The following is a 24,603-nucleotide window of genomic DNA, read 5'->3' on the forward strand; positions in this document are numbered from 1 at the left end:
GGCAACTTGCAAGTCTTACAAACAACGGCTACGTATTACTATAAATAGAGGTAACTAGGCAGTTAATATTTCTGATCTGAATTAATGTAAAGATGCATAATTCGGCTAGCCACTGTCTCAGGGAAAAGAGAATGTGTTAGAAGGGCAGTCACAATCTCAAGTCTCCTTGTGTCCAGACTTGGTTCCTCGGTTTACTCTACCGCTGAGCAACTTGATGGGGACGGCTTTGTCAGTTTCGGGCTTATCATCCGAGAGAAATCATGCTTTTTGCATGTATAATTCCTTGCTAAGCTATATGTGTATTCAAGTTTCATGCACTTATTCTAGTACTGTGCTGTGCGGCTCAATGGATGCAGGATGCTGACCGGCTAAGTTGGGGACTGTGTATTTGGTTGGATGCTGATGATGATTCGATTGTAAAGTGTGGTAGACTAGTCAACATAGAGTAGGAGCAACCACGTGTGCCGGGCTCCACTGGCGAATCGAGTATAAGACGCTGGTTATTTATGGGTGGAATAATCGACTAGATATTGGATTCAAGCGGGCGTTGAGAGAGATTGTAGTGCCATAATGTGGAATTACATTGGGGGCTGTAAATTTAATAACTTCTAGGCTATCAAAATGACGATTCAATTCTCTGTACCAATATAGCATCCTTGTGCATGGGTAGAGGTTCATCACAAATCCTTGATGGTCTTTGAAGAACAAAGATATCAGATTCGATGTAGTATCGTCACTGGTGATAGTGGTGGATTTAAGTGGCACCAAAAATGGGTATAACGGCGGTAGTGACTTGGGTATGTCAGAATCTGCATCTTTTCGGCTTTTCTTTCCTTTTTTGAGATGAACCTAAAGGCTGCTATGATGTTGCACGATGGAAAATCTTCCTCCTAGTTGTTCAAGTTTGTCTGTTCATATAGAATCCTATTAAATTAAGTAGCGTGAACAAGTTTATTCATCTGTGCTGTATACAGGCACGCCAATGTCGTCACTTCGGCTCATTGCCGGCAAAGCGGCGCAAGTACCGGACACTGGCGCCAGTGAGGAAATGAACTTCTAATGCAACAACGCGTAGGCGCGGAAAATATTGTCTCAGCACCTTCAATTTTGATCTGAGTCACCTCTCGCAGCATCCAACCGCCCAAACACAACCGCCATCACTGCTACCCGCTGTCTATTCGTATTCGGCACGCGCCAGACTGTGCAAACATTCGCTGCACGGTCATCACTCTCACACCCTCTCGACCTCTTCTCCCAGCTATATGACCCAAGAGCCTCTCAAGACTCCAGCACCGCTTCTGAACAACAACCACCTCGACGCCCTCTCCTTCTCCCAGCATGGCTCTCTTCCCCGCGATGCCAGTGGCCTTGGTCGAGGCCGTTCAGGCTCCAGCCTCGGCTCACAGCGTCTTCGCCCCGGCCCGGACCAGCATCAGCATCAGCCCCTCCCGGGCGAAGATGCTGGAGTCAATGCCGACCAGCTGGACGAGAAGCTACGACGATTGAGCCTGGACAAGGGCTTCGACGATCTCCCTTCTGTGCCTGGACAGCGAATCTCCGAGTATGAGAAAGCTCTGAACCCCCAAGCTGCGAAGCAAGGGCCTGGATTCCAGGTTATAAAGCGCTCAGAACCCCGCTCGGATGGAATCCGTCTCGATAACTTTCCCAATGGTGAGCTTTCTCCAGTTACACAACGTGCCTATAAGTGAATGGTTTGCTGACGTGTTCCGCCAGAGATCCTGACGCACATCTTTTCGCATCTGCCGCCCGACTGCCACTCCTCGGTGGCGCTGGTGTCGAAGCGATTCTGGGCGCTGGTCACCACTCATCATGCGTGGCGCATGGCATTTATGCGCTATTTCCCCGGACATACCGTCCTAGAAAGCAATGGCAAAGCTGCCGCTGCCAACTCCTCCGATGTTCTGCGCTTCGAGACTCGATACTTTCCTCGACTCACATCGCTGGCTACTTGGAGAAGCGAGTATCTCTTGAGGACTCGCCACCTGAGGAACTTGGCCCGTGGCAAGCCGGGGGCCCCTCCGGGAGGAACTTTGTCTGGTCGGGTTGGCCGCGCTGGGAAGAAATCGAGCGCGGTTCTGACCTACAACTCGAAGCTGCCCTGGCAAGTGACCAATCTCCACGCAGTCTTTCTGAATGGAAAGAAGCCACCACGGGTTATGCAAGCAGCCGGAGATCTCGGCGCAGCAACCATCAGTGATCCCACCACGGGCAAGATTGAAAAATGGGGTCTCGAAGATCTATTCACCACCCCACAACTGGATGAGGTTGCCCCTAATTTGGTGCCATATGGCTTGGGAGACGGCCCAGCCGGTGGCCCCAACGTCATGGATGTGAGCTACACCTACGGCATGATATCTGGTGAAGGATTCCCCGGTGGCCGGCCCTTCTTCCGAGGGGTCAATGAAATGCGTGGCCGCTATATCGGCGGAGAGATCAGTGCCGTCGATACCCATCTTGACATCCCTAAGATCCCCGAAATGTCCGATGCGATTTGCAGCGTATGGATTGCCAAGTCGTCGAACGTTACATCAACAACACAGTCAATGTGCGGAATGTTAACAGGCTCCACTCTCGGCATCATTACTGCATACTCACTTGGCTGGGATACCACCGGCCCGAGATACGCCAACGGAGATGTCACAGCACGATGGGTCATCAGTCCTGGTGTTCCCATCATATCCTTGAAAGTCGACGATAGCTTCAACCAAAAGCGCAAGTCGACTTCCAGGGTCTGGGCTGTGGCACTGAATGCGCTAGGTGAAGTCTACTACTTATGCGATGTCCCTATCGGAAAACCAGTTCGAGCAACTGGGGAAGACCAGACCAGAAATGCCTGGTATGCTGGTCGTACAGTATACTGGCACCTTTTAGAGGCAACTCGTAGAATTGCTCGAGAAGACGAGCTAGACAAGAACGCAACACGTGGGGGGTATTCGCCCCGATCGCCGTCAGCCAACATGCATCTCAGCCAGGACCAGCTCGTGGCGGAGGCCCGGGAAATAGAGAAGTTTATGCGCTACAGGCCCTCTCACTTCCGAAAGGTCTGCGAGGGCTGGGATATGCAGCGGAAGCTAGAAGTGGATTTCGCGAGTGATGATGGTAAAGGCGCTGGGGAGAACATCTTTGTGATTGACTGCGGCCTTGCCGAGAACCGGCCTGCTGGTATTCAACGTTACTCGCGTTCCTTGATACCTGTGCAAGCCACTCCCAGCGAATCAACGACACCTCTTGCACCAGTTTCTACATCTCTCTTTGGCAGCATTGGAGGGTTCGCCAACCGGATTTCTCCAATCTCCGAATCTCACACACCGTTGTCTCCGCCTCCTACTCCCAAATCGCCTCCTGTGCCCTCGACAGTCATTCATGATTGGTCCACACAAGTGTTTGATCTCAAGGGCTACAGCCACGATATTGTGACTTCAGCCGCTTTGGACAACTCGCTCTCCTCGCTATTCACACTGGGAGAAGACCCTCTGCACACTGCAAATGAAGCGTCATCTACAACGAGTCCTTGGGCCGATCACGGGGCAAGAGAAATCCCTGGGCGTAGAACTCGCTTTATCATCATCGGAACCAACACAGGCGCAGTCCTGGTTTGGAATGCCCGGGATGATGATAGGACCCGTGAGACACAACCACTACGCATCCTCCAAACTGAGTCCCCAGAGGTATCTGCAGTGGCAGCATCTGGACTGTACCTCGTTCATGGCGGCAGCGATGGCCTTGTGCAAGCCTGGGATCCTTTGGCATCTACAGTGGAGCCCATCAGAACCATCAATGCTAGATCAAACGGGCGAGTTCCCCGTCACATGCTGGTTATGAATCCGGCGATGGATGAGAATACATACGCAGCCGTGAGAGCCATATACCTTGACCCTGATCCCACAACCCTTCAAGGAGTGGTCTCTTTTGGGGCGTTCTTGCGATACTGGTCCTATGGATCGAATGGCCACACCGCCGGCCGTAAACGCCGCGTCCGACACACTGATATGGACGCTCGGCTCGCCAGTCGTCGCCAAGGCCATGCAGTATCAGGTTACATTGCCTCTGAGGAAGCTGAAATGCGACGGGAAAACGAGCAGCAGGCTCGCGAGCATAGCCGTCGCCTCAAGAGATTCGGCGCGCTAGGCGACTTGACTGAGGAGGAGGCGCTTCTTTATGCCCAGATGGTCTCCGAAGAAGCGTACCATGTAGAGGAGCAACGGCGGGCTAGCGATTCCGCAGCTGATGCCAGTTTGGACACTGCTTCTTCCGTCAGTGAGAACACTGTCTCGACTTTGACTCCCGATCCGAGCGTTGCCGGCCCGTCTGCTTCGGAATCAAACGGTGTAGTCGAAGATGAGTATGAACAACAGATTCAACAGGCTATACGACTATCCTTAATGGAAGGGGTGAACAATGATGTGGCACAATCGCCCCTGGATACGTCACGAGGTAACAGCTCTGGTGATTTCGACTTTTCCGTCAACGTCAAGTACAAGCCCAAGGCCGGCAAGAAGGGAAAACAATCTGAGTCTGGGTCGCCGTCCGCAAGCCACACGCCCGTGGGCGGTCCTTCGCGATATACTACTACCGAAGACGAGGACTTGGCCTTGGCTCTCAGTCTTAGTATGCAAGATCAGGGGGGATACTCGTCGCCGCCGCAGCAGCCTTCAGATGCGGAGCTTGCGCTCGAAATCCAGCATGAGGAGTTTCCATCCTTGCCTGGTGAGGGAGTTGGTAAGGGGAAGGGGAAAAGTGTGCAGAGGTGGTGATATAGACAGGCATATCGGTGTGAAGAAGATTAGCAGAGACATTTTCATTCTATCACATGGGCATGGCAAATCTATTTGCCATGTTCCATCTTTTTAGAGTATTTTAGTCATATGCTCGAAACTCCTATTTAGTGCGTGCGTGTTTTAATACAGTCGTTCGTTTTTAAAAGGCCCTTCTTCTAAACTTGATGATGCAAAGCAACTCAGTGTCTAACGTGCGTATTGTAGTATTGTACATTATAATTTGAATATCCAACAAGAATCCTATACGTTTCGTGTATACTATAATACAGGTTTGCATCAACGGCAATAAGAAGAAACAAGAAGATTACAAAAGACATAAGAGGCCAACCATCACATCTCTCAAGCGAGTATCCAAACGCATATCATAAAACAGAAACCCGTGACGTTAACAATAGATAAACCTCGACGCCATGAAAATGCGCTGCTCTCATCATCGTCCTGACGATTCCCATGACCACCCGTCTCAATAGGGAAATCAGGTATCGAATCCCTAGAAGAAGACAGAGTCGCCGTGACAGAAGACCCAGGGTACGTCAACGTCTGCGACGAGACGACCAAGCCGCTGGGGCCAATAGTAATAGTCTGGTTGTTTATCACAGTAGTCTCAAAGTTATTTAGATCGCCATCTTCGTTAATGGCATAAGTCGCCCCGTTGACGACGACAAGAGACGGAAGAACTTTCCCAACAGTGATGCCTCCGACGATTTCGTACTCCGTGGCTGTGGCATTTGCGGAGGGTCCGCCTATGGTTGTGCCGTGGAGAGAAACGCCCCTTGGACCAATTGAGATAGTTTCTCCGTTGATAACTGTTTGATTAGGGGCTATGTCGAGGCCATATGTGATGGTTGTGGAATGAAGAACGACGAGAGAAGTGCCGATTGCCGTGAGCATTTCTCCTCCCGTCACAATTTCGTGAGTGGGCTGCGGGGAGGGCAAGATGAGGGTTTCGCGACCGACGGCAACAGTTCCTGCTCCGAGAACAACTCTTTGGCCGTTGATACTCATTGTGGTTTCTTGCCGTGGGATTCTCATAGTGGTGCCGTCGACAACAACTTGTGTGCCCGAGATTATGACCGGAATGCCTCCTAAAGTTCCACTTGTCGCGGCTGGTGCAGGAGGAGGTGTTGCTTGAGGCGCAGGTTTCGTGATTGTCGAGCCCAATCCAACGACTGCAGTAGGGAAAATTGTGAACACTTCGTCTCGGACTGTGACCGTAGTCGTCTGATCAGGCTTCAGGTCGGAGACGGTCCTGTCGTTAATAACGACCTGTGTCCCCCCAGCAGTAAGCTGAAAAGTAGTAGCTGGGAGTTGCTTCACGCTTCCCGGGGTGTCAAGCTTAAAAGTATTGCTCTGAGGAATATCTATGGCGTCTACAGTCTTATGATGGCCATCTCCAATGTCATCAGTAACCAATGTTTGACTATAATCAGGGGTCGGTTCAGGTGAAAACACCACGGACGGATTCTTGTCAGTCGTGATAAACGTCACAACAAATCGACTATAGGAAAGAAACGGTCTCATTGTGATAATGACTCCACCGCCGCCCTTTCCGGCGGCATCAGGCGTTTGCGTAATAATTTCAGGAAGATCGATGGAAAATGTGGGTAGTGGAATTGGGATTGGGGCAACCATAAAGGGGTCGTTGGACAGAGACGCAGAGGAGGGTGCCGGAATAGTTAGTGTAGAAGTTGAATTGGATATATGAGTTGTGCTAAAAAACGTTATCAGAGCTTCACCCACAGGAGAGCAATAATCAGGTGTCGTAATTGGTGAAAAGGGGGGAGTGTAGTCGGTGCTGCTGCCATAAAATGTAACTGTTGAAGTATAAACAATAGAATATTCTGTAATGGCCTTGCCACTAGGTAATGGAGTACATGGCTCTGTTGAAGTTGTTGTGCTTGGTATGAATGAAGAAGAAGTTGGAAACGAAGAATTTCTGTTGGTAGCCATCGCGGTAGACGGGCATTCTGAAGCATCGCCATTTTCACACGCCGTCATGTAATTAGTAGTAGAGCCTGTTATCAATGCCGAAATGCGACTCGGGGTCTCTATCGTTCGTGCATCCTCGGTCGCTGAATATGAAGTGATTCTTCCAGAGCCATCGGCTTTGGTGTCAGTAGTTGGCACAAAAGCTGTCTCGATGTCGTATTTCGCAGTTGGGTCTGCCAACTCTGAGAGTGTCGCCCCCAATACCGTTGATCCTGCCGTTGACAAGCCATATTGGACGACTTCAATGCTGGTATTGTATTGAAACCCTCGTCGCTGGTTATGGTGATATAGAATCCCTGCAGGAGATGATTAGCAACATGATTTCTATACAAAGTGAGTCAAAGCCTCAGACGCACCTGATCTTACAGCTGCTGTAGCACACTCTATTAGAAGTGATGTGTAGAACAGCAAGAGAACATTTGTGCATTTCATCGTGTCCCCTATGACGACGTGAATCCTTCAAGTCGGTGAGTGACTAGAATGGAGCGTACGGATATAGAAGGTAACAATTCGGCTGGCCATCAGAGTGATATCGCCACTGGGTCGTGGTGATGCAAGAGTTATAGACTGATCATCTAGTGTACCGGAATTTGAAGGATCTACGAAAATACACAAAATAAGTCCAGAATTTTTGCATAATCAACGGTCGGCTGTGGAGGTAGGCTCCCTGTCGTATAATTCAATGGGTAGAAAAACTGATGAATGGGCTCAGTTGCTATGTATGGGAAGCTCCGTGCGGAGTATATACGAGCATATCAGCGTTGCACATGGGCACATATGCGCACAAAACGCGGTACACGGCATATATCATAACTGCTGTGGTCTGCCGTGGAGAACAGGCCAGTGTACGTCGGCCTTCAACCTCCTCCGTGCATCCCCTAGCAGTTGTTAGTCTTGTGCTAGGACCAACACGCCGTCTCGAGCTCTGGCAAGGGAGACGAGATGACGAGGTACTAGTGACTCTGGGCGTGCCCATGAGACACTTAAAATGTACCAAACATCGGCGCTATTGGGGTGGTAGCACGAATGTCCAGCTGTTGTTGCTTTGGCACTGATGATTCTGTAACAGTATCATGCGATCTTGGGTAGATTGGACCACGAATATGGCGGCGACTTGTCCGTCTGAGGTTAAAGGATCTGACCAACTCCGTAGCTCGAGTTCATTTATTCAGAAATTGAGAATTCAAGAATGGGAACACAGCAATCGATGGCGGAGGGAGTGAGATAGGCAGACGCGTCCATCCGACCAATAAACGCGGATGTGGTTTGAGCGAGGCGTTGGGAAGGGATATGAGCTAATAATTAAAAAAGGGAGAAGATGGTCTCATTGTCTCATTTGAATCTGCTGTCAGTTGAGAAATTTCCTGCAGGAGATGGGCTGAATAATAACCCATGACCCGGCTGCAGGAGGATTCCGCGTGTGACGCAAATGTTAAGGACATACAGTGGCTGCAAAAATGGCCCAAGAAATTTGGCCGCCTTTGAAGCCCCGACAAAAGGGCAAGTGTCGAGTACGAGAATGCCGCAGAGGGGATTGCTTTCACGATCAGCCGGTACAAGTCGAATAGCGGACGGAGTCTCAGCCACGGCTGGGTTTCTTATTCGATGACCAAACACGGGGATCGCGATAATTTCCCGTCACACTTTCAACTGAGCACTCTCAATTTGTGCAGTCCTGTTCTTCCTTGGTAGGAGTATTTTCTAGCCGTTCAATAGCATGCATGGTTCGTTTAATTTAGCGGGCGTGGACCAGCGAGAGAAATTATCGCAGGCTAGGCGGAGGAGAACACCTGACATTTGCTTTTTGTCCATGGCCTGAGACATTGTTCCCTTGGCTCAGCCGCTCACAAATTGCACAAAATACAAGGGTTCTGCCCAACTTGTGCGCACCAGACCGCTCGTAAATCCCTTGCTCGGTAGACTATTGTTGCTGCTAGCAGCTGCAAGGAGTAGTGCGGAGAACTTGGCATCTCGAAGTGTACCGTTGATAGGCCATGTTCTTGGTGTCGTTGCAGGGGGGCCGTCCTTGTTTCACCGATACGCCATCCATTTCATGGCTCTCAAGTCTATTAACAAGTCATCTTTTTTACTCTCTATGTTTAGCACGACGCCACATGTCCATGAACCATTCGGTTTCCTGGTTTCCAGCGTTGCGGAAATGAGCTTTGTATCGGTGGAGGAACATGGGATTTCGGTAATCGCTCTTCTAGCGCGCGAGATCCGTCATCGAAAGATAGAAGCGGCTGCGCTTCGATCAGGGCTCGAGTAAAGCTTCATGATTCTCGCGATTTGATGACTATGTCTGGTATAAGTTGTTAGTCGGAGGCTGAAGCCACGTTTAGCCTGTATTGATGGTTCTGCAATGCTTAGATCCGGTGAGCTCCAGCGAACGGATACAAACAAAATGCTCACATTTTCTAGAAAACAGACACTGTAACTTTTCGTGGGAGTAGATAAGGGCTGTTTAATTGCGAGCAGTTCTAGATGGACTGAATGCATTTGACAAAGGAGAAAAGGGTAACTCCCAATTTTTTTTTTTTCGAAGATGTTATCCAGGGTAGCTCTTGGCTTTGCGTTAGCAGCAGCAACCGCTTGTTAAGGTGGCACCTTCTTCATTTCAACAGAGGCACTGATGAAGTCACTTGCATCCATACATCTGCTGGCCTATTGGTCTACCCTTGATATTTCTCCTCTCCTTCATCTTCTCAGACCAGCAGTATCACAACTGAAGCTAGATTTACCGCCATAATTTTAGGCACGGTGGATAATGCAAACAAACGTCAACATACTCAGTCAGCTGGAGTCTATCAGGCATCTCCTTTGGTAATGTCACTTGGAGGGACAGCAAGACTGGCGGGCGGCATCACTAATATGAGTACAGGAGGTATTCCACTGCGGCAGACAAGGCCCTCGTATGCGGCAGGGACCTTAGCTCCGGCACACGCGTCCCCGGTCAGCACTTTACTCGTACATGGCGCAAGGGCGAGATGTCTAGCGAACGGGAGCCGGTACGCAGAGCGCCGGTGGGCGTTTGGACCTGGACTCTCCAAAGGGAGGGGGGGCAACTTGCTTGGCAGCATCTACGGCATACTGGGATGGATACTGGAGGCGAGAGTACTCGTAATGGCTCGCATGATACGAGCAGCATTGGTACGAGTACATGCTGGTCGGTCTTGAGAAGCGTGTGGGATGGTGGGGATCGCGGGTGGCTCCTAGTTGTTGATCCCGGCTCTAGCCATCCAGTGGACCCCAGCTCCAGATACTGCTGATCTTGGGTCCTGACCCCGGCCCTCCAGCTGTTGATCTTGGTGCTGTTGGACTCCGGCTCATCTCCAAAGCCAAGCCGGTGTTGCTCCGCTGTTGCAGTCTGACGATATCGTCGCTGGCCCCCGTGGTGTCGTGCGCTCGTATGGACGTGAAATCCACCGAGGAACATTGGCATTCCAACAGCGCCAACGGCTGGTCATAGCCCGCGCTCCGTTATTTGTACCACAGCATCAATTGATGTGCACCACGGCCGCCACACCGAGTCCAGGGCGGATTCCAGGCCAGGCATGTGGACAGCGCACATCTGGTCTAGTTTCGTACTCCGTACCTGTCAAAAGCCAAAGTACAGGCAAGTATGTACTCGTACGAGTATGTAGACCGCACTCTTGTCTCGCCATCAATGTCTGACCTGCATGACATTAGGCCGACCAGTCCCAGTACTGCTCTGTCACCGAGAATGTCGCCAGATCTCTCAGTCTTTCCACTCTTGTAGGCATACTCTGATTGCTATTTGCTCACAAGCTGCTACTGGCGTCGGAGGACTCGAGTGAGCTGACTGCTGAGCGTCCATGCAGAATAAGATACGATACGTGTACAACTGGTACGGACGCTCTCTGAGGAGCTAATGGCTCCCTGCTCTTCATATTTCAGGCCCATGGTGATGAAATAGAAGCGGTCAAGCCAAGACTGTCTCAACCAGTGTTGTTATTGCAATATGTTGTCTTGCATTGCAGTCTCATCGACCTCGGCGTTACAATCTTCTCCGTAGCTGCTCTGGAGAGACTCGAGCACTACATGGTACAGGTATCAAGGAGCATACCCGGTGGCGCATCCAGAAAGCGTGGAGCACCCCCAAAGTGTCGCCCCAATGAGGCATTGGCAACTGAAACCATTCCCCATCCTGCTCCCGTTCTGGCTGGCAGCCATTACGGCTAGATATTACTACTGGCATTAGCGCTTCCGTGAGCCATCGACGGCTCGGTGCTAGACCAAACTGGCGTTGCTAGGCTGATCGGAGCGCGCTTCAGTATCAGACATTCGGGGTTCGTCCCAGACTGACGGCTGGAATGTTCTGAATGGACCCTCACCGGGCAAGTGGCTGAATGTACCTGTACAGAGCAGATGTTCATCCCTTTGGGTCGAATTGTCAAGGGCGTCGCCCCAGGTTCCGAAGAGTTTTTGGCAGATCGGCCTGGAGCGTCCGCGCCGTGTACATGCAACTAGTACTCGATCCCGTTGGCAGCACCCCCTGGCACGAGGTACACCACCAGCCATCCATTCGAAGGGCACTGCTGGGTGGTCCAAGCCTTGCATTTCTATCCCTCGCCTTCGACTCTCTTCATCAATACACCACGGAGGCAATCCCGTGGAACCTCACGGTGTCCAAGAGCAAACTGTCCTCGCTGCGTGAAGCGTGAATCTGCCCACCGGTTCACGAGCTTTGTGGCGTCGTCAATTAACGGAAGCTGCAGATTCCCTACAGCCCCACGATTTTATACCCATGGATGCTGTGCTGTGATAGTGTCAAGAGTACTAACAGAAGCTGAAAGACGCTCATGATATCACGCCCTTCATCCCCGGCAGTTCTATAACCTGGGGGTCTTCCTAAGGTGAAGGCTTGCGGCATCACACCGCCGCCATCGGAGAAATGCGTCGTGATGTCCTAGTGATTGCAGTAGTAGCCGGCCTTGCCTATGCAAATGACCCGGCCCCGGTGTCATTTGATGCCGGAGACTGGTACGTTGTTTATTATCTTCTCTGCCTTCTGCTAGTACCCGCATCAGCGGCGTACAACGCGTTTCATCTTGTGGCTGACCTCAGATTAATAGGCTTGGGATCGATGGTAACTGGTCAACCATCAAAGTCTTGCTAGGTTCAAGCTCGGATCTCGTCAATGTTCTCTTGAGCACGTCACTTTCCGAATTTTGGGCCGTTGGACCTGGAGGCTGTTTAAAAAGTACGTCTCCATCTCGACTTGATCGGGTACCTCCATTACTCGCAAGAAGTCTCCCCGGAGCAGGCCATAAACGTCCATCTATCAACCAAGGAGCTGACTCGGGCCTCATAGAGGAACCGCATTGCACCGCTGCTCGCGGTGGCATTTACACTCCGTTTGGATCTAAACATTGGTCGTCTATGGGAATTTGGCAACTTGGGTTGGATTACTTGGGTTATGGTGGAAACGGCCAATATGGGTTGGACACAGTCAACGCATACAGCACAATTACCGACATTGGATTCGGCATGTCCAACGTTCTCATGTCCGCCATCAACACAACAGACTATTATTTGGGTTTCTTTGGCCTCGGTATTACACAGGGCAATTTTGGTCACGAAGTTGCTCAATCACCTTTAACACAAGCCGTCCATACCTTTGGATGGATTCCTAGTTACAGCTATGGCTATACCGCGGGTGCTTCCTATCGTATGTCTTTGTTTCTTTCTATAAATAGTCAGTGCTAACGTGGAAGGATAGGAAATATGCCCGTATCGATTACTTTGGGCGGCTATGACACAGCTAGATACGTGCCACACAGCATCGACTTCACCTTGACACCACAGGATAACATGCCTCGCGCCTTAATAAGAGGCATCGAAGCAACTGCAAATAACAGCGCCGCTAAGCCCAAGAAGTGGCCGTCCGAAACAACAAGCCTTTCAGGATGGAATAACTCCTTTACGGCCCTGATTGATAGCACCACTCCATACTTGTGGTTACCCAATGCCGTCTGTGACGAGTTTGCAAATGCCTTCAACCTGACGTATAACAAGACATTTGATCTATACACCCTTACCAACGAACAGTACAACAGCTACGGCTCGTCCGACTCTTTTACTTTTGTCTTTAGCTTTTCGAGCTTTGACAACCATGACAATTTTGGATCTCCGTTGGATGTTCCGGGCTTGGTGAACATCACTGTGCCAATGCGAGCATTCGTCAGCCTCTTGCAATACCCATTTATGCACCAGGCCATCAAATATGGAGACCCGGCTGTTCCATATTTTGCGCTGCGGAGGTCTGAAAATGATTCCGCAATCATTATCGGCCGATCGTTTCTACAGGAAGCCTATTTAATAACAAAATACGACGAGGCCGTATTCTCAGTTCATCAGGCCAAATTTCCTCAGGAACCTATAGCTGACGCAAATCTGGTACCAATCAAACAACCAAATAATAGCCCTTATCCTGCACCGCCGAAACAGACAGGTAGCAGACTAAACACAGGGCAAATGGTTGGCATTGCCGTTGGCGCCATTCTACTATGCTTATTCTGTCTTGTGAGCGTTTGCTATCTCTGCCGCCGAAGAAAATCACAGGAGAAGGGCGAGGAGGCCAAGGAAACCAAAGACAGCGCATCAACGATAGTTCCCGACACGCCAAGGATACCGAAGCCTGCCCTATTTTACAAATTTACACGTCGCAAAAGGGTGCAAAGCGACGTGACTAAGTCCGCCACGACTGCCGTTCTCTCTGATTGTATGGAGGCCCCCGATTCTGAAATCTACGAACTTCCAGCCCCAATGGCTCCCGTGGAACTTGATGCTAGCGATGGAGAAGACGACGGTTCAATAATTTGTGACACTGTTCCAGGCACAGAAACTATCAGGAGCCTCAGCGCATATGAAGTAGCAAAGAGGAAGATTGACCGACAGCTTCAGGGGCCTGTTCCCGAATACTCACCACCGCAGCTAGGGATTGTGCTGCCTCAAGAAAAGCCGATTTCACATAATATCGGCTCAGTGTATGCAACCTGGAGCGGAGAAACAACTCCTGTCTCGCCAATCAAAACTGGATCGGGAACCGGCTCGCTTCCAACATCGCTACCCTCACCAATTTCGTCTGGGTCGGGATACAATAGCCTGGCAAGTCCGATTGTTGCGGCTCAGCTATCAGACGGTAGCTCAAGAGATATGGACATGCAGAATGACGAGGATGATACGCAACTGGAGACTGATGGGTCAAACTCCCAACACGTGGAGATTCAGGACCACAGTTCTTCTTCAATGGCGTGCCAAAAGACCCCAATTGACCCAACAAACATTGTCTGTTTGGGCAACCTTCCAGACAATCTCAAATCGCTCAGACATAGTATCATGTTGGCGCAAATTGTGAGCCAAGAGAACCGCGACAGTATCAGCAGTTTTACACCTCGCTTCAAGGCCGAATTCCATCTTTCCGAGCAGAGTTTAGGGAGCAATTATACCGATGAGGAGGAACGAATTATGGGTGAAATGACGCGGCAAGCCACATTCTCCCTTGCCCGGTCAAAAGGAGAGGAATCCTCGGTCGAATCTCCAAGAGAGGACAAGAAAGACCACTCTTTCAATTCGGAGACAAATAGTCCCCAATCCTCACGAGGAGAGGAACGAATAGATGGAAATGACCTCATTCATGTCCCACAGATGGCAGAGAAGCGATATAGCTGGGAAGATTAAACGCTGGCGCACCAATACTTTATTTCCACCCATCAAAGCAGGCATTTTCAATTCTTCGCATCTTGAGGCCTTCCTTCCTATACTTACCTCTTCTATCACTCTTCATCACAATCATTTCTTATCTCTTTTGTCGTTTGCTACATAGCCAGCAATGGAGTTTTCTTTGGAAGAATGGGATCGGTGTATTCTATGTGCCAATGGCATTGCACAGGTGAGACGGTTGGACAAAATATGGACCCATTGGAGTTTTTAAGAAGGATCTTATACCACCACTTTGCACCGCCTTTTCGTTACCGCACGGGGTTTTCTTATTTAAAGGACTATTTGTAACTTTAATATCCGAGATGACGGATACTTATATAGTAGTATGAGCAGATGGCTCGGGATGGCATTTTACGAGCTGTGATGGGGACGCTCCTTCGCATGGCTCTTGGCCTCTCTTGTCGCGCGCTTAGATAGAAACAATAATGACAGAAGAAATTATATCAATCATATTCGTGGCCTTTTTGCTGCTACCTCGGATAGCCAAGTAGTAGTAGCCTAATGTACAACTCTTGCTCCTTTTCTAATGTACGCTATGAATATCATGTTTGCCTCTATAGAATATTATGCACAGCTTTACCAAATTTCCTGCCACCACGTTATCGCTCCTAGCATCTCCTTGCGAGCCTCCTCGTCCCCATTTTCGGTAAAAGGGTCGAAGACGGCGCGTTTGCACGCATCAGCCATCCTCGTGGAGCCTCCGCAGACGGCGAAAATGGCTTTCTGAGGAATTAGCTCTTCTAGCCTGGGTGCTTCCCGGCGAACTAGATCCTGCACGTAAACCTTCTCGCGCTGGTCTCTCGAAAAAGCCGTAAAGACAAGTAGCTGGGAGTTTTTCTTAGCCGCATCTTCTGCGAGCGCACGCCATTCGTCTTCGAAGAAGTAGTCGGCTGCGCGGTTTCGGTTGCCGAAGAAAATGATCATTGGCGCTGGGGAGGGATGCGTGAGGCGTTCGTGGACGAGACACCGCACGGGAGCGACGCCGGTGCCCGTGGCCATGGCGACGAGTGGTCTCTGAGCGTTGGCAGCTCCGTGAATGGGCGAGAGGACGGCCTTGTAGGAGACGCGGAGAGTTGCGCCGGGGAGGAGGCTGGCGAGGTAGCGGGAGCAGAGTCCTTCTCGGGGCTTGCGGAGGACGGTGCGATATTTTACCATGGCGACTAAGAGGTCGACTCTGGTGGCGCCGGCCTTTGAGGGGTGGATTGCGGTTGTGCCGCCGTTGGCGATGCTGAAGTCGCGGCCGCGGATGAGCGGGAAGACGTCTAAGAGGCGCTCTGCTGGGATCTTGACGGAGGTGAATTCGTCGAGGACCTCAATGATGCTGCGGCGAGAGCGGGTGGCGTAGTCAAAGTACTCGTCCATGTATTCGGGCATGTTGAATTCGAGCAGCCGCTCCCGATGGTACTCATCGGATGAAAAGTAGGACATGTTCTTCAGAAAGGAGCGGCGGGGAATGGCGGTTATGTCAATGTTGTTGAGAAGAAGGTCGCGTAGCGTACACGATTTCGGAGCATAAAGGTTGTGCGGAAGAGATGGGCAGGCAGATAGGTCAAGCGGCCGGTCAGCGAGGTCGTTCCAGTCCATGAGGTCAATCAACTTCTGAACGTCATGCGGGAAGTTCTTTGGGTATAGCGTGAGGCAGTCTCCAGGTGCGCATCGAACTCTTTCGCCAGATGGGTGAGCGGGTATGTCGAATGAGGCAAGACGGACATCCTGCCAGTGTTCCTGCGGCGTCAATCTTTCGTTCTTTGTCAACGTCGCTGTCCATCCAGCTGGTATCGGCAAGAGACCTAGAGGCGGCAGGTTGGGCTCTGTGAGCGTGGCATTTGTCTGGTCTATTGAAAGAGAAGATACATTGACCTCTTGGATCTTCTCGGAGAGCGTATTAAGAGCCGGAGCTAGAGACCAGCGGGGAGGGAGGATGGTGTCTTCTGGGATGGGCTCCAAGCCTGATGGAGGTGGGTAATGCTCCAAGAGATGCTTTTTCAGGTCCTCTGCCCACCTCACAAAACTGCCATCGATGCTAGAGAGGTAACGTGTGAGCTTCTTGTTGACAAAGTGCCTGGTTCATGAGGAGGGATGTAGCTAAGCTTACCCATCAGGAAACTGTTCGTCTGCTTCATATGCGTCAATGAATGTGGCAGCGCCAAGCTGGTCTAGTCTGCGCACAAGCTTTCGCGCAGCCCAATTAAACCTAGAAGCAAGTCATATACAATTAGTTCACGTATTCAAACTGAAAAGTAAAGGCGTTGTATGAGAGGAGTATTTTCATACTTTAGATACGTGCTGTCACCAAGGCCGAAGCAAGTGTACTTTAACCGACTCAAGCAGTTTGGCGGCAACTTCTTCCGGAGGAGCTTTTTCCAAAAGAGCAATGAGTTGTGAGGCATGTCACCCTGGCCGGTTGTCGAGATGACAAAAATGACGAGCTGGTGCTGCAGCAGCGCATTCTGGCAACGTGGGGATTCATTATCAATCACATGTATCTAGGCACCTCTGTTTGCTGGGCGAGAGACAACATACAAGATCTGTAGCATCGAGCTCACTGACATGGCTCTCGAAATGGAGCCTCTGGCACAGGCGGCCAAGCTCTTCGGCTATATCCTGGGCATTGCCCGTTTCCGACCCATACAGGACCAGGACGCTTCTCTGTTGGCTCGCCATGGCGACAAGGGGCGGATGAACTGCCGAACGCCAATCGGATCTGTCGCTGCTGCTATGTGTGCTCGCAAGGAACGTGTATGACTCGCATGGTGTCGAGAGAATCGCTTCTTCTCCGGAGCGCACAGCAGGAGTAGATCCGTTCTATCGCATTGGCATTTTCAGTTGGCGCTTAGTTGCAAGATTGCATGTAGGAAGAAAAAAAAGCGGGTGTCCGATGCCGGGCTGCAGCCGAGTTTGGTGGAGTCCATCTGATCTTATCGGTTCATGCTGCTTTATCTGATCAGAATTGCCTCTCCCGGCATGGAGCCACGTGCCGGGACATGCAAGCAAACGAAGGTTAAAAAAAGATGTATACAATGGACGAAAAAAAGGTTAAATTCACAGCTGAGGACAATTTGATCAATTAATGAGTATTGAGCACGTTTGAGCTGAAATATGAAACTGGGGATATTGTGATGTGCAGACTTTCCGAACAAAGATTTTCACTGCAGGTACCTGTATCGGCATGACTTGCAAATCTGATGGCGAGACCAAAGTACCATCTAACACAACACAAAGCCTCACTTCACGCTATGCGCACTTCAATGTTTGCGTTGCACATTTCAGCAAACCGCTTTGCAATCAATAACATTTTTTGTCAGTGCTTTTTAGTCGGCAACGGCAGGGAATCCGGGGAAGGGCTCGTTCCGTTCTTGTGGCTGGGCTAGCAAACAGCTTGGCCAAGCTCTAAGACGGAACTACAGCGGACAGCTTCAGCAGCTAGTGGAAACACAAGAGCAGAGCAGAGCAGAGCCGATAGCTTGAGGAAAGGAATATTCTGACGATGCCCAACCTTAGTACCTGCATATATATAAGGCAGCATGGCAGATAAGGTAGATAGTTATTACTACTGTCTGCCCGGTGAAAGTAAGATCTTAAGCGAGGCCATCAACAGCGCCGAGGCTTCCCAGGGTTGCACTTGTTTGGCCATGGCTCGGGCCACGTTGCCCACCTTAGCTGGGTGGATCGGCGACCAGGGCATCGAGATCCCCTGTGCCGTGCGACTTGGGGGTTGGCTGGATACACTGCTGTACATGCGCGAAGCTGGACCAAAGCCGTGATGGATTGGTCTTGTCGTGGTCCCTTGCAGGTCTTTTAGGCACGTTGGCTGTGTTCTCCTGTCGCCTGTGCCTTTGCAGCAGCAAATAAGCCAGATTGGGTAAGAAATGGGAGAAACTGAGTAATAGGCACTGCTGAGCTGTCGGCAGCTGCACGTCCACATCAGACGACTGAATAAGCCGTGGCTGTTGTCACGTCATGCTTGAACCGAACCGTCCACGGTACTGATGTATCCCCTTTCCCATTGATCCCATAAGATTATTGATGGGTTCCAACAGGTTCAATGATATTACTCCGTTCCTACCTAGTAGTATCCATTGAATTGTAATGCCCGCCTCCTATGTGCAGTCAAGGCAAGGTAGGGATATGTGGTGAATAGGGGCTTCTGAAGCAGTGGCTGCCCTTGAAACAAAGCTCCCTCGCAACGCGCAGCTGCCTCAGTCCTCCAGTAAATTATGGGGAGGAGCAAGTTTCACGGCGTGGACAGTACGGAAGGGTAGGTACCTGCCCGCTGGCAGCACGGCAGGCACAGCCAACGTTGGACGCACCGCATTGGACGTACCGATAACACAGTCTGCGGTTTCTGCCAGGTACCGTCCGTCCATCTGGATTGCATCAATCGTGCCCAGTGCACTGGAACCTTATACCATGGGGTACCCAGAACCTAATGCCGCCTGTACCTGTATTACTAAAGTACTTACAGCTTGCGTGTCCAAACTCCGCACCTGTGCTCGTACAGTAGGTACTCCGTCGCAGGATATTAGGCCATCCGGCTGGCATCTTAGAATAGGGGCGCATTGCAGTGCCTTGCCTGAGCACACAGCTTCCACGAGTTCCAGAATGTCAGGAACAAGATACACCTTGACCGCATCTGCTCCAGGGGCCGCCGGGTACTTGCAACGCCGGTACTCCCTGGTAGCGCCACTCGGTACCCCAAAGCCGGGGGATACATGCCACGACTTGTGCAGGAGGGGTCGGGACTTGCCCCAGCGCTGCTTGATCACTGCCTGACCTCTGCCTGAGTGCTGCCTGCCTTCCCCTCCTCGCTTGTACCTGCCGGGTCGCGGGGTACCTGCCGCCTGAGCCTAAATGCACCTGCGATCTTCGTACCTGCCCCCCTGCACGGTCCTTCCCAAGCACCACCTCCGAAAAAATATTTCAGTTATCGCACGCCTCGCCTCTCCTCCTCTCCTTTTCCCCTTCTTCTCTCCATCACACACCTTCAGTCAACCTGTGTTTCCGCGCAACGCACCGACGTCTGTCTTCCCTCAACTTGTTTCTAGGGCACCAAGCTACCCTGACCCAACTCCCTCCCTCATTGCACCAGAGTTCAAGTCCGACTCTCTTCCACAACAACACGTCATACGCCGACTATAACATCCCCTCTCCATCCGACTCGTCACCATGTCTGCTACCAACGTGGAGAAAGGCCCCGATGCCAACCCCGTTAATGACGCTGCAAACGCTCTGGGCAACCTCTCAATCAACAAGCCTGCCGATGACAAGGCCGCTGCCAACGAGGCCGCTTCGGCCAGTGCCGCTGAAGGTCGCCGTCTGTACATTGGCAACCTGGCATATGCGACAACTGAGGGAGAGTTGAAGGATTTCTTTAAGAGCTACCTTGTGTAAGTGGCCCCTCGTCGTTCACGCCTGCCTCTCTATACTTTGTCTCTACCTCCCACGGCTTTTTGTCTTTTTGGCGGCCTCTTTGTTCCTGCTTTGTCCTGTCAAGGCCGGTGACAAAGCACATCCCGCCTTAACGCTCTGGCGGCCCAACTTTGCGACGGTGTCCTGATTGGCGGTGAATGTCACTCCGCCCCGGCGTTGCTAGCATTGCATCACGCGATTAGCCTCTCACCTATCTCTCACCCCCGCAAGACCTTGATAGGGCGTGCCATTTGCTTGTGTCTCGGGTTTCCATCATTCTGCCGTTTCATCTACTTTGTTTTATTGCATTCCATCATACAGAGCATGTGCTGACAGCCCAATCTTTGCAGCGAGTCTGTCTCGATCCCCAAGAACCCCCGCACTGACCGCCCTGTCGGCTACGCCTTTGTCGACCTCTCTACCCCCAACGAGGCTGACCGTGCCATTGCTGAGCTCTCTGGCAAGGAGATTCTTGAGCGAAAGGTTTCTGTTCAGCTCGCTCGCAAGCCCGAGCCTGCTGGTGAGAAGCCCGAGGGCGCCAACGGAGAGGGTTCTGGCGCTGAGGGAACCCGTCGCCGAGCTTCTGGCCGTGGTCGTGGCCGTGGCCGTGGTCGCGGTGGACGTGGTGGCCGTGGTGGCCGCAATGCCACTGGCGTAAGTGTCTCCTATACTGAGCTACCATCCCACATGGTGCTGACATCATTATCATAGGAGAACGACGAGAAGAAGGAGGATGCCTCTGCTGACGCTTCCGGCGAGGCTGAGCCCCTGAAAGATATTACCAACACAGCCTCAGACGACAAGGGCGACAAGAACGACAAGAAGAACCAGAACCGCCCTCAGCGGGAGCGCCGCGAGCGTGGCCCCCCTGCTGACGGCATTCCTTCCAAGACCAAGGTCATGGTCGCCAACCTGCCCTATGACCTGACCGAGGAGAAGGTGAGTTGCGTATAGCCCATGTTTGTGAGAATGCGTGCTAAGTGATATGAGAAGCTCCTTGAACTCTTCAAAGACTACGAGCCTTCGTCAGCCAAGATTGCTCTCCGCCCCATCCCCCGCTTCATGATTAAGAAGCTCCAGGCTCGTGGCGAGGCTCGCAAGGGACGTGGCTTCGGCTTCGTTACCCTGGCTTCCGAGGAGCTCCAGCAGAAGGCCGTCGCTGAGATGAACGGAAAGGAGATTGAAGGACGTGAGATCGCTGTCAAGGTCGCCATCGATAGCCCCGACAAGACCGATGAGGAGGCCAATGCCCCCGCAGCCGCCAACGGCACCGAGGAGGTTGCCGCCGAGGCCCCGGCTGCTACTGCTTAAATTTAAGCGCGGCAAATTTTTTTTTCACAGGCTGAACAGCTTGCCGCCTACGTTTGATGAGTACTCTTTATGATATGGCACGCGATTTGGACGATTTCAATTATGACGCCAGGACTGGCTTTTATATCATCTTTGGGGCTGGAAGGGAGCTACATTCGAATATTGCTTCAAGTCTTCATATCCCCAAGACGGTATAACGTGCCAGCTACTTCTTGACAAGTTAATATTTCCCCTCCGATGGAGCACGGGATTTGAAACCGAAAAAAAAGGCCGCTTCAAAATGTTTTCTTATTTTTCGTAAATGCCTTTCCTTGTTACTATTTTCTTCTAGCTATGCGGTAACTCAAACCAAGGGCGGCAGGCAAAAAGGAAAGCGAACACGAGAATGAAAAGAGTATATTTTTGGCTGTGATTGATTGTGTTGCCTCTTGCTAGTGATGTTTTTGTGCCATCTGTCTTTCGAAACCTTTCCTTTCGTCTGCATCCCAAGCGATGTGTATGTGTAGACAAGTACGGTGAGGCTGCCTTTGGTGCATGTGACGGAGGATTCATCCACAACTTGGAATTCCTTGTATATTAAACGTTGAGCAATATAGAGCACGCCGGATGTATGGGGTATCCTTTTTAGGATGACAACCCAAGTATGCTGGTAATCAACCTACCTGTTCGAGCTGTCCTGGCTTGGTGGGTGTAATCCTTGGCCCCTTATCTGCATTGAAACACGATACCGACCTGGGCTCGGAGCCCTTGCGAGGACACCTAGGCTACCTTGTTTGCAGCATTTGAGTTAGCCTAGTGCAGCGAGATACGAGGGTGTCGAATATTGCACCGCACCCATCGTGTCGCTTCAGTTTGAGGATCCCGAGAATGCCATTGATGGCTCTGATGGCAATAACGGGCCAGAGAGGCATCCAATGCATGGCAATGGAGACGGCAGAGGCCCATCAATGCTATTTAGTGGTTGCATGTGCTAAATGATAGTGGAGGTGTCCATTTACTGGTGCAGTGCAGCAGCGGTAACAAGCAACCTGTGGCAAGCTCAAGGGCCAATAGTTTGCGAGCCCTGCTGAACAGTATATTCTAAGTTTAGTCAACATCAACGTTGACTGTTTGAATGGGATGAAATAAGATAAAATACAATAAATTAGAAAAATTAATAAAATAACAATTATCTCTATGCATAAACGTTGAACGAAGCCTTGTATATGATATGACTTTTGGTGGCACTTCGTCCCATCACTGGTAGAGGACAGCTGCAGCAGCGCACGGCGAAATTATGGGGTTTCATGTCGGGGGCACAGAACCTTGGAAGTTAAGAGGCCCCGCTCCCCTTTGCCGCGACAACCTCCCTGCTGCCAAGACCAAGACCAAACATCACGCGCCAGGGCTGTCGAGTCGTTGGAGGAACGCTTTTTCTTTTGCTACAACCCGCAGTCGCTGCTTTTCCTTTTACCATTTCGCTTCTCCTACCTACCAACGCTCCTCGTCACAAACGCAATGGCTTCCAAGGCCATGTGGGAGGTCGATCCCGAGACCCGGTCCAAGGTACGGCGCATCTCCCTTCTTACTTGCACCTCATCCCCCCTTTCGCGAGCCGGCGCATCGTCTGCTGCTGGCAGGGGCCCCCGATGAACAACAACCGACTTAGTCTTTGATTGTGTTACTATAGTTGGCTGCTTTGCAAAAGGAATCCAAGAACAACGTCTGCTGCGACTGCAATGCCCCGTCGCCACAGTGGGCGTCGCCCAAGTTCGGCATCTTCATCTGCTTGACGTGCGCCGGCGTCCACCGCGGGCTCGGCGTCCACATCTCCTTTGTCCGAAGCATATCCATGGACGCCTTCAAGGCCAACGAGATTGAGCGCATGCGCCTGGGCGGCAACGAGGGCTGGAGGAAGTTTTTCGAGGAGCACGAGGACACCAAGATGAGGGGACTCACCTGGGACGATGCCACCATTGCCGAGCGGTACAGCGGCGAGGTTGGCGAAGAGTGGAAGGAGAGGCTGTCATGCAAGGTCGAGGGACGAGAGTACGTTCCCGGTGAGAAGAGGCCCGTCACCACACAGTCGACTCCCGCCGCTGCAAAGCCGTCTACCCCCCTCGGCGGCTCCGCAAACCGAAGCCAGAGCCCCCAGCAGGGCGGAAAGGTCAAGGTGGACGACAAATATTTCGCCAAGCTGGGAGCGGACAATGCCTCACGGCCCGATGGCCTGCCTCCCAGTCAGGGCGGAAAATATGCCGGCTTTGGAAACATGCCTACTCCTGCCCAGTCCAGCCAAGGAGGTATTCCGGGGTTTGACGATTTGCAAAAGGACCCAATGGCCGCCATCACCAAGGGATTCGGCTGGTTTGCCTCCACCGTGTCCAAGACTGCTAAGACGGTGAATGATGGATACATTCAGCCCACCGCGAAGAGCGTGAGTATTCTCCCCACTTGTTTCTATGAGTCCCGCTCTCCTGATGGCCAGCAATTATTCTACGGAAGCTAACTCTTTTGTTTTCCCCTATTTCCAGATTGCCGACGGTGAGTTTGCCAAGCAGGCCCAGTTGACGGCCGCCCAGCTTGCCAAACAGGCACAGCTTGCCGGCAAGAACGCACAAGAGGGCTTCACCAGATTTGTCGAAGGCCCCGAGTCTACCAAGCGAAACGCACCTCTGGATGCTAGCCGCAAGGACTTTTGGGATGACTTCTCCAGCTTAGCTGAGCAGCAGAAACCGAACAATGCTATCGGCACAAGTGCTATAGGCATGGGCAAGAAGACGGCTCCAGGAGCCCCGGCCCAGAAGCCCAAGACTGGCGACGAGTGGGATGATTGGTAAACAGTTGAAATAATTTCATGTTTGCTGGCGTTGGAGTACTATGGCCTGAAGAGATACACTTTTTTGACGAAATATGAGCGTTTGGAATAAATTGACAAGACGATGGCCGTCATCCAAGACACGATGGCCCATATACCAATTATGACGAGTGGCCTCGAGGCGAATCCAGGGCGTTGAACGAGCCTGGATGGAGCAACGGCGTGATGAAAGCCGCTGAGACAAGGCTGCTGCTATATAAGATAGTATACATCATCTTATATGTATACCTGCTGCTCAGACCACAATAGGAGGGTATTACTGGGGAAGAATGCGGCCGGAGGAGAAAGACTCATGTATATACAAGATGCATCTAAATATTAATTCATTTTTCCCATTCAATTTTGGTTCCACGGCTTGTTCCCCTTGTCTGTTGTTGAAATAAGTGAAAATGCCCGTCCTTCTGTCTCTGGCCCGACGCCGGGATAAATGTCACGTGAGCGAGTATCCGAGGTTGCACGGGAGCCGGCCCTAGCCGGCAGCTGTAGGTCTCG

The 24,603-nt window shown here is 51.4% G+C and overlaps 6 protein-coding genes across 6 annotated transcripts; 4 read left to right on the top strand and 2 right to left on the bottom strand.

Moving 5' to 3' along the window:
• Nucleotides 1-1,161: 1,161 nt before the first annotated feature.
• On the top strand, nucleotides 1,162-4,957 carry V8C40DRAFT_113625 (uncharacterized protein). The gene is made up of 2 exons (XM_083210830.1): nucleotides 1,162-1,671; nucleotides 1,735-4,957. The coding sequence occupies exons 1-2, from the start codon at nucleotides 1,263-1,265 to the stop codon at nucleotides 4,773-4,775; spliced, it is 3,450 nt and encodes a 1,149-aa protein (XP_083068691.1). The 5' UTR covers nucleotides 1,162-1,262; the 3' UTR covers nucleotides 4,776-4,957.
• Nucleotides 4,958-5,138: 181 nt separating this feature from the next.
• On the bottom strand, nucleotides 5,139-7,220 carry V8C40DRAFT_270088 (uncharacterized protein; the record flags this gene model as incomplete). The annotated part of the gene is made up of 2 exons (XM_083220155.1): nucleotides 5,139-7,084; nucleotides 7,145-7,220. 2 exons carry the CDS (start codon nucleotides 7,218-7,220, stop codon nucleotides 5,139-5,141), a joined length of 2,022 nt encoding a protein of 673 aa, XP_083068692.1.
• Nucleotides 7,221-11,007: 3,787 nt separating this feature from the next.
• On the top strand, nucleotides 11,008-14,981 carry V8C40DRAFT_256004 (aspartic peptidase domain-containing protein). The gene is made up of 3 exons (XM_083218181.1): nucleotides 11,008-11,792; nucleotides 11,885-12,480; nucleotides 12,532-14,981. The coding sequence occupies exons 1-3, from the start codon at nucleotides 11,704-11,706 to the stop codon at nucleotides 14,490-14,492; spliced, it is 2,646 nt and encodes an 881-aa protein (XP_083068693.1). The 5' UTR covers nucleotides 11,008-11,703; the 3' UTR covers nucleotides 14,493-14,981.
• A 104-nt stretch (nucleotides 14,982-15,085) lies between these two features.
• V8C40DRAFT_256005 (NAPDH-dependent diflavin reductase) lies at nucleotides 15,086-17,376 on the bottom strand. Its single transcript, XM_083218182.1, has 4 exons — nucleotides 17,058-17,376; nucleotides 16,809-16,984; nucleotides 16,630-16,728; nucleotides 15,086-16,557 (listed from the first exon to the last, which is right to left on the bottom strand). Exons 1-4 carry the CDS (start codon nucleotides 17,196-17,198, stop codon nucleotides 15,111-15,113), a joined length of 1,863 nt encoding a protein of 620 aa, XP_083068694.1. The 5' UTR covers nucleotides 17,199-17,376; the 3' UTR covers nucleotides 15,086-15,110.
• Nucleotides 17,377-19,446: 2,070 nt separating this feature from the next.
• V8C40DRAFT_113669 (RNA recognition motif domain-containing protein) lies at nucleotides 19,447-21,418 on the top strand. The gene is made up of 4 exons (XM_083210831.1): nucleotides 19,447-19,921; nucleotides 20,294-20,597; nucleotides 20,655-20,882; nucleotides 20,937-21,418. Exons 1-4 carry the CDS (start codon nucleotides 19,701-19,703, stop codon nucleotides 21,252-21,254), a joined length of 1,071 nt encoding a protein of 356 aa, XP_083068695.1. The 5' UTR covers nucleotides 19,447-19,700; the 3' UTR covers nucleotides 21,255-21,418.
• A 1,197-nt stretch (nucleotides 21,419-22,615) lies between these two features.
• V8C40DRAFT_256015 (ADP-ribosylation factor GTPase-activating protein) lies at nucleotides 22,616-24,451 on the top strand. The gene is made up of 3 exons (XM_083218183.1): nucleotides 22,616-22,799; nucleotides 22,924-23,670; nucleotides 23,768-24,451. Exons 1-3 carry the CDS (start codon nucleotides 22,752-22,754, stop codon nucleotides 24,071-24,073), a joined length of 1,101 nt encoding a protein of 366 aa, XP_083068696.1. The 5' UTR covers nucleotides 22,616-22,751; the 3' UTR covers nucleotides 24,074-24,451.
• The last annotated feature ends 152 nt before the right edge of the window (nucleotides 24,452-24,603 follow it).

The sequence above is a fragment of the Trichoderma camerunense genome, assembly GCF_050948025.1.
Source record: "Trichoderma camerunense strain CBS 138272 chromosome Unknown V8C40scaffold_21, whole genome shotgun sequence".
In the NCBI taxonomy this organism is placed as follows: domain Eukaryota; kingdom Fungi; phylum Ascomycota; class Sordariomycetes; order Hypocreales; family Hypocreaceae; genus Trichoderma; species Trichoderma camerunense.

Coding starts and splice junctions, on each gene's coding strand:
- V8C40DRAFT_256005 (XM_083218182.1), bottom strand. CDS start 17,198: ATGGCGAGCCAACAGAGAAGCGTCCTGGTCCTGTATGGGTCGGAAACG. Junction 16,985..17,057: donor AGCTCGATGCTACAGATCTT/GTATGTTGTCTC, acceptor CCACGTTGCCAG/AATGCGCTGCTGCAGCACCA. Junction 16,729..16,808: donor GGTGACAGCACGTATCTAAA/GTATGAAAATAC, acceptor ACTTGCTTCTAG/GTTTAATTGGGCTGCGCGAA.
- V8C40DRAFT_256004 (XM_083218181.1), top strand. CDS start 11,704: ATGCGTCGTGATGTCCTAGTGATTGCAGTAGTAGCCGGCCTTGCCTAT. Junction 11,793..11,884: donor TCATTTGATGCCGGAGACTG/GTACGTTGTTTA, acceptor TCAGATTAATAG/GCTTGGGATCGATGGTAACT. Junction 12,481..12,531: donor TACCGCGGGTGCTTCCTATC/GTATGTCTTTGT, acceptor GTGGAAGGATAG/GAAATATGCCCGTATCGATT.
- V8C40DRAFT_113669 (XM_083210831.1), top strand. CDS start 19,701: ATGTCTGCTACCAACGTGGAGAAAGGCCCCGATGCCAACCCCGTTAAT. Junction 19,922..20,293: donor TTCTTTAAGAGCTACCTTGT/GTAAGTGGCCCC, acceptor CAATCTTTGCAG/CGAGTCTGTCTCGATCCCCA. Junction 20,883..20,936: donor ATGACCTGACCGAGGAGAAG/GTGAGTTGCGTA, acceptor TGATATGAGAAG/CTCCTTGAACTCTTCAAAGA.
- V8C40DRAFT_256015 (XM_083218183.1), top strand. CDS start 22,752: ATGGCTTCCAAGGCCATGTGGGAGGTCGATCCCGAGACCCGGTCCAAG. Junction 22,800..22,923: donor ATCCCGAGACCCGGTCCAAG/GTACGGCGCATC, acceptor GTGTTACTATAG/TTGGCTGCTTTGCAAAAGGA. Junction 23,671..23,767: donor TTCAGCCCACCGCGAAGAGC/GTGAGTATTCTC, acceptor CCCTATTTCCAG/ATTGCCGACGGTGAGTTTGC.
- V8C40DRAFT_113625 (XM_083210830.1), top strand. CDS start 1,263: ATGACCCAAGAGCCTCTCAAGACTCCAGCACCGCTTCTGAACAACAAC. Junction 1,672..1,734: donor TCTCGATAACTTTCCCAATG/GTGAGCTTTCTC, acceptor GTGTTCCGCCAG/AGATCCTGACGCACATCTTT.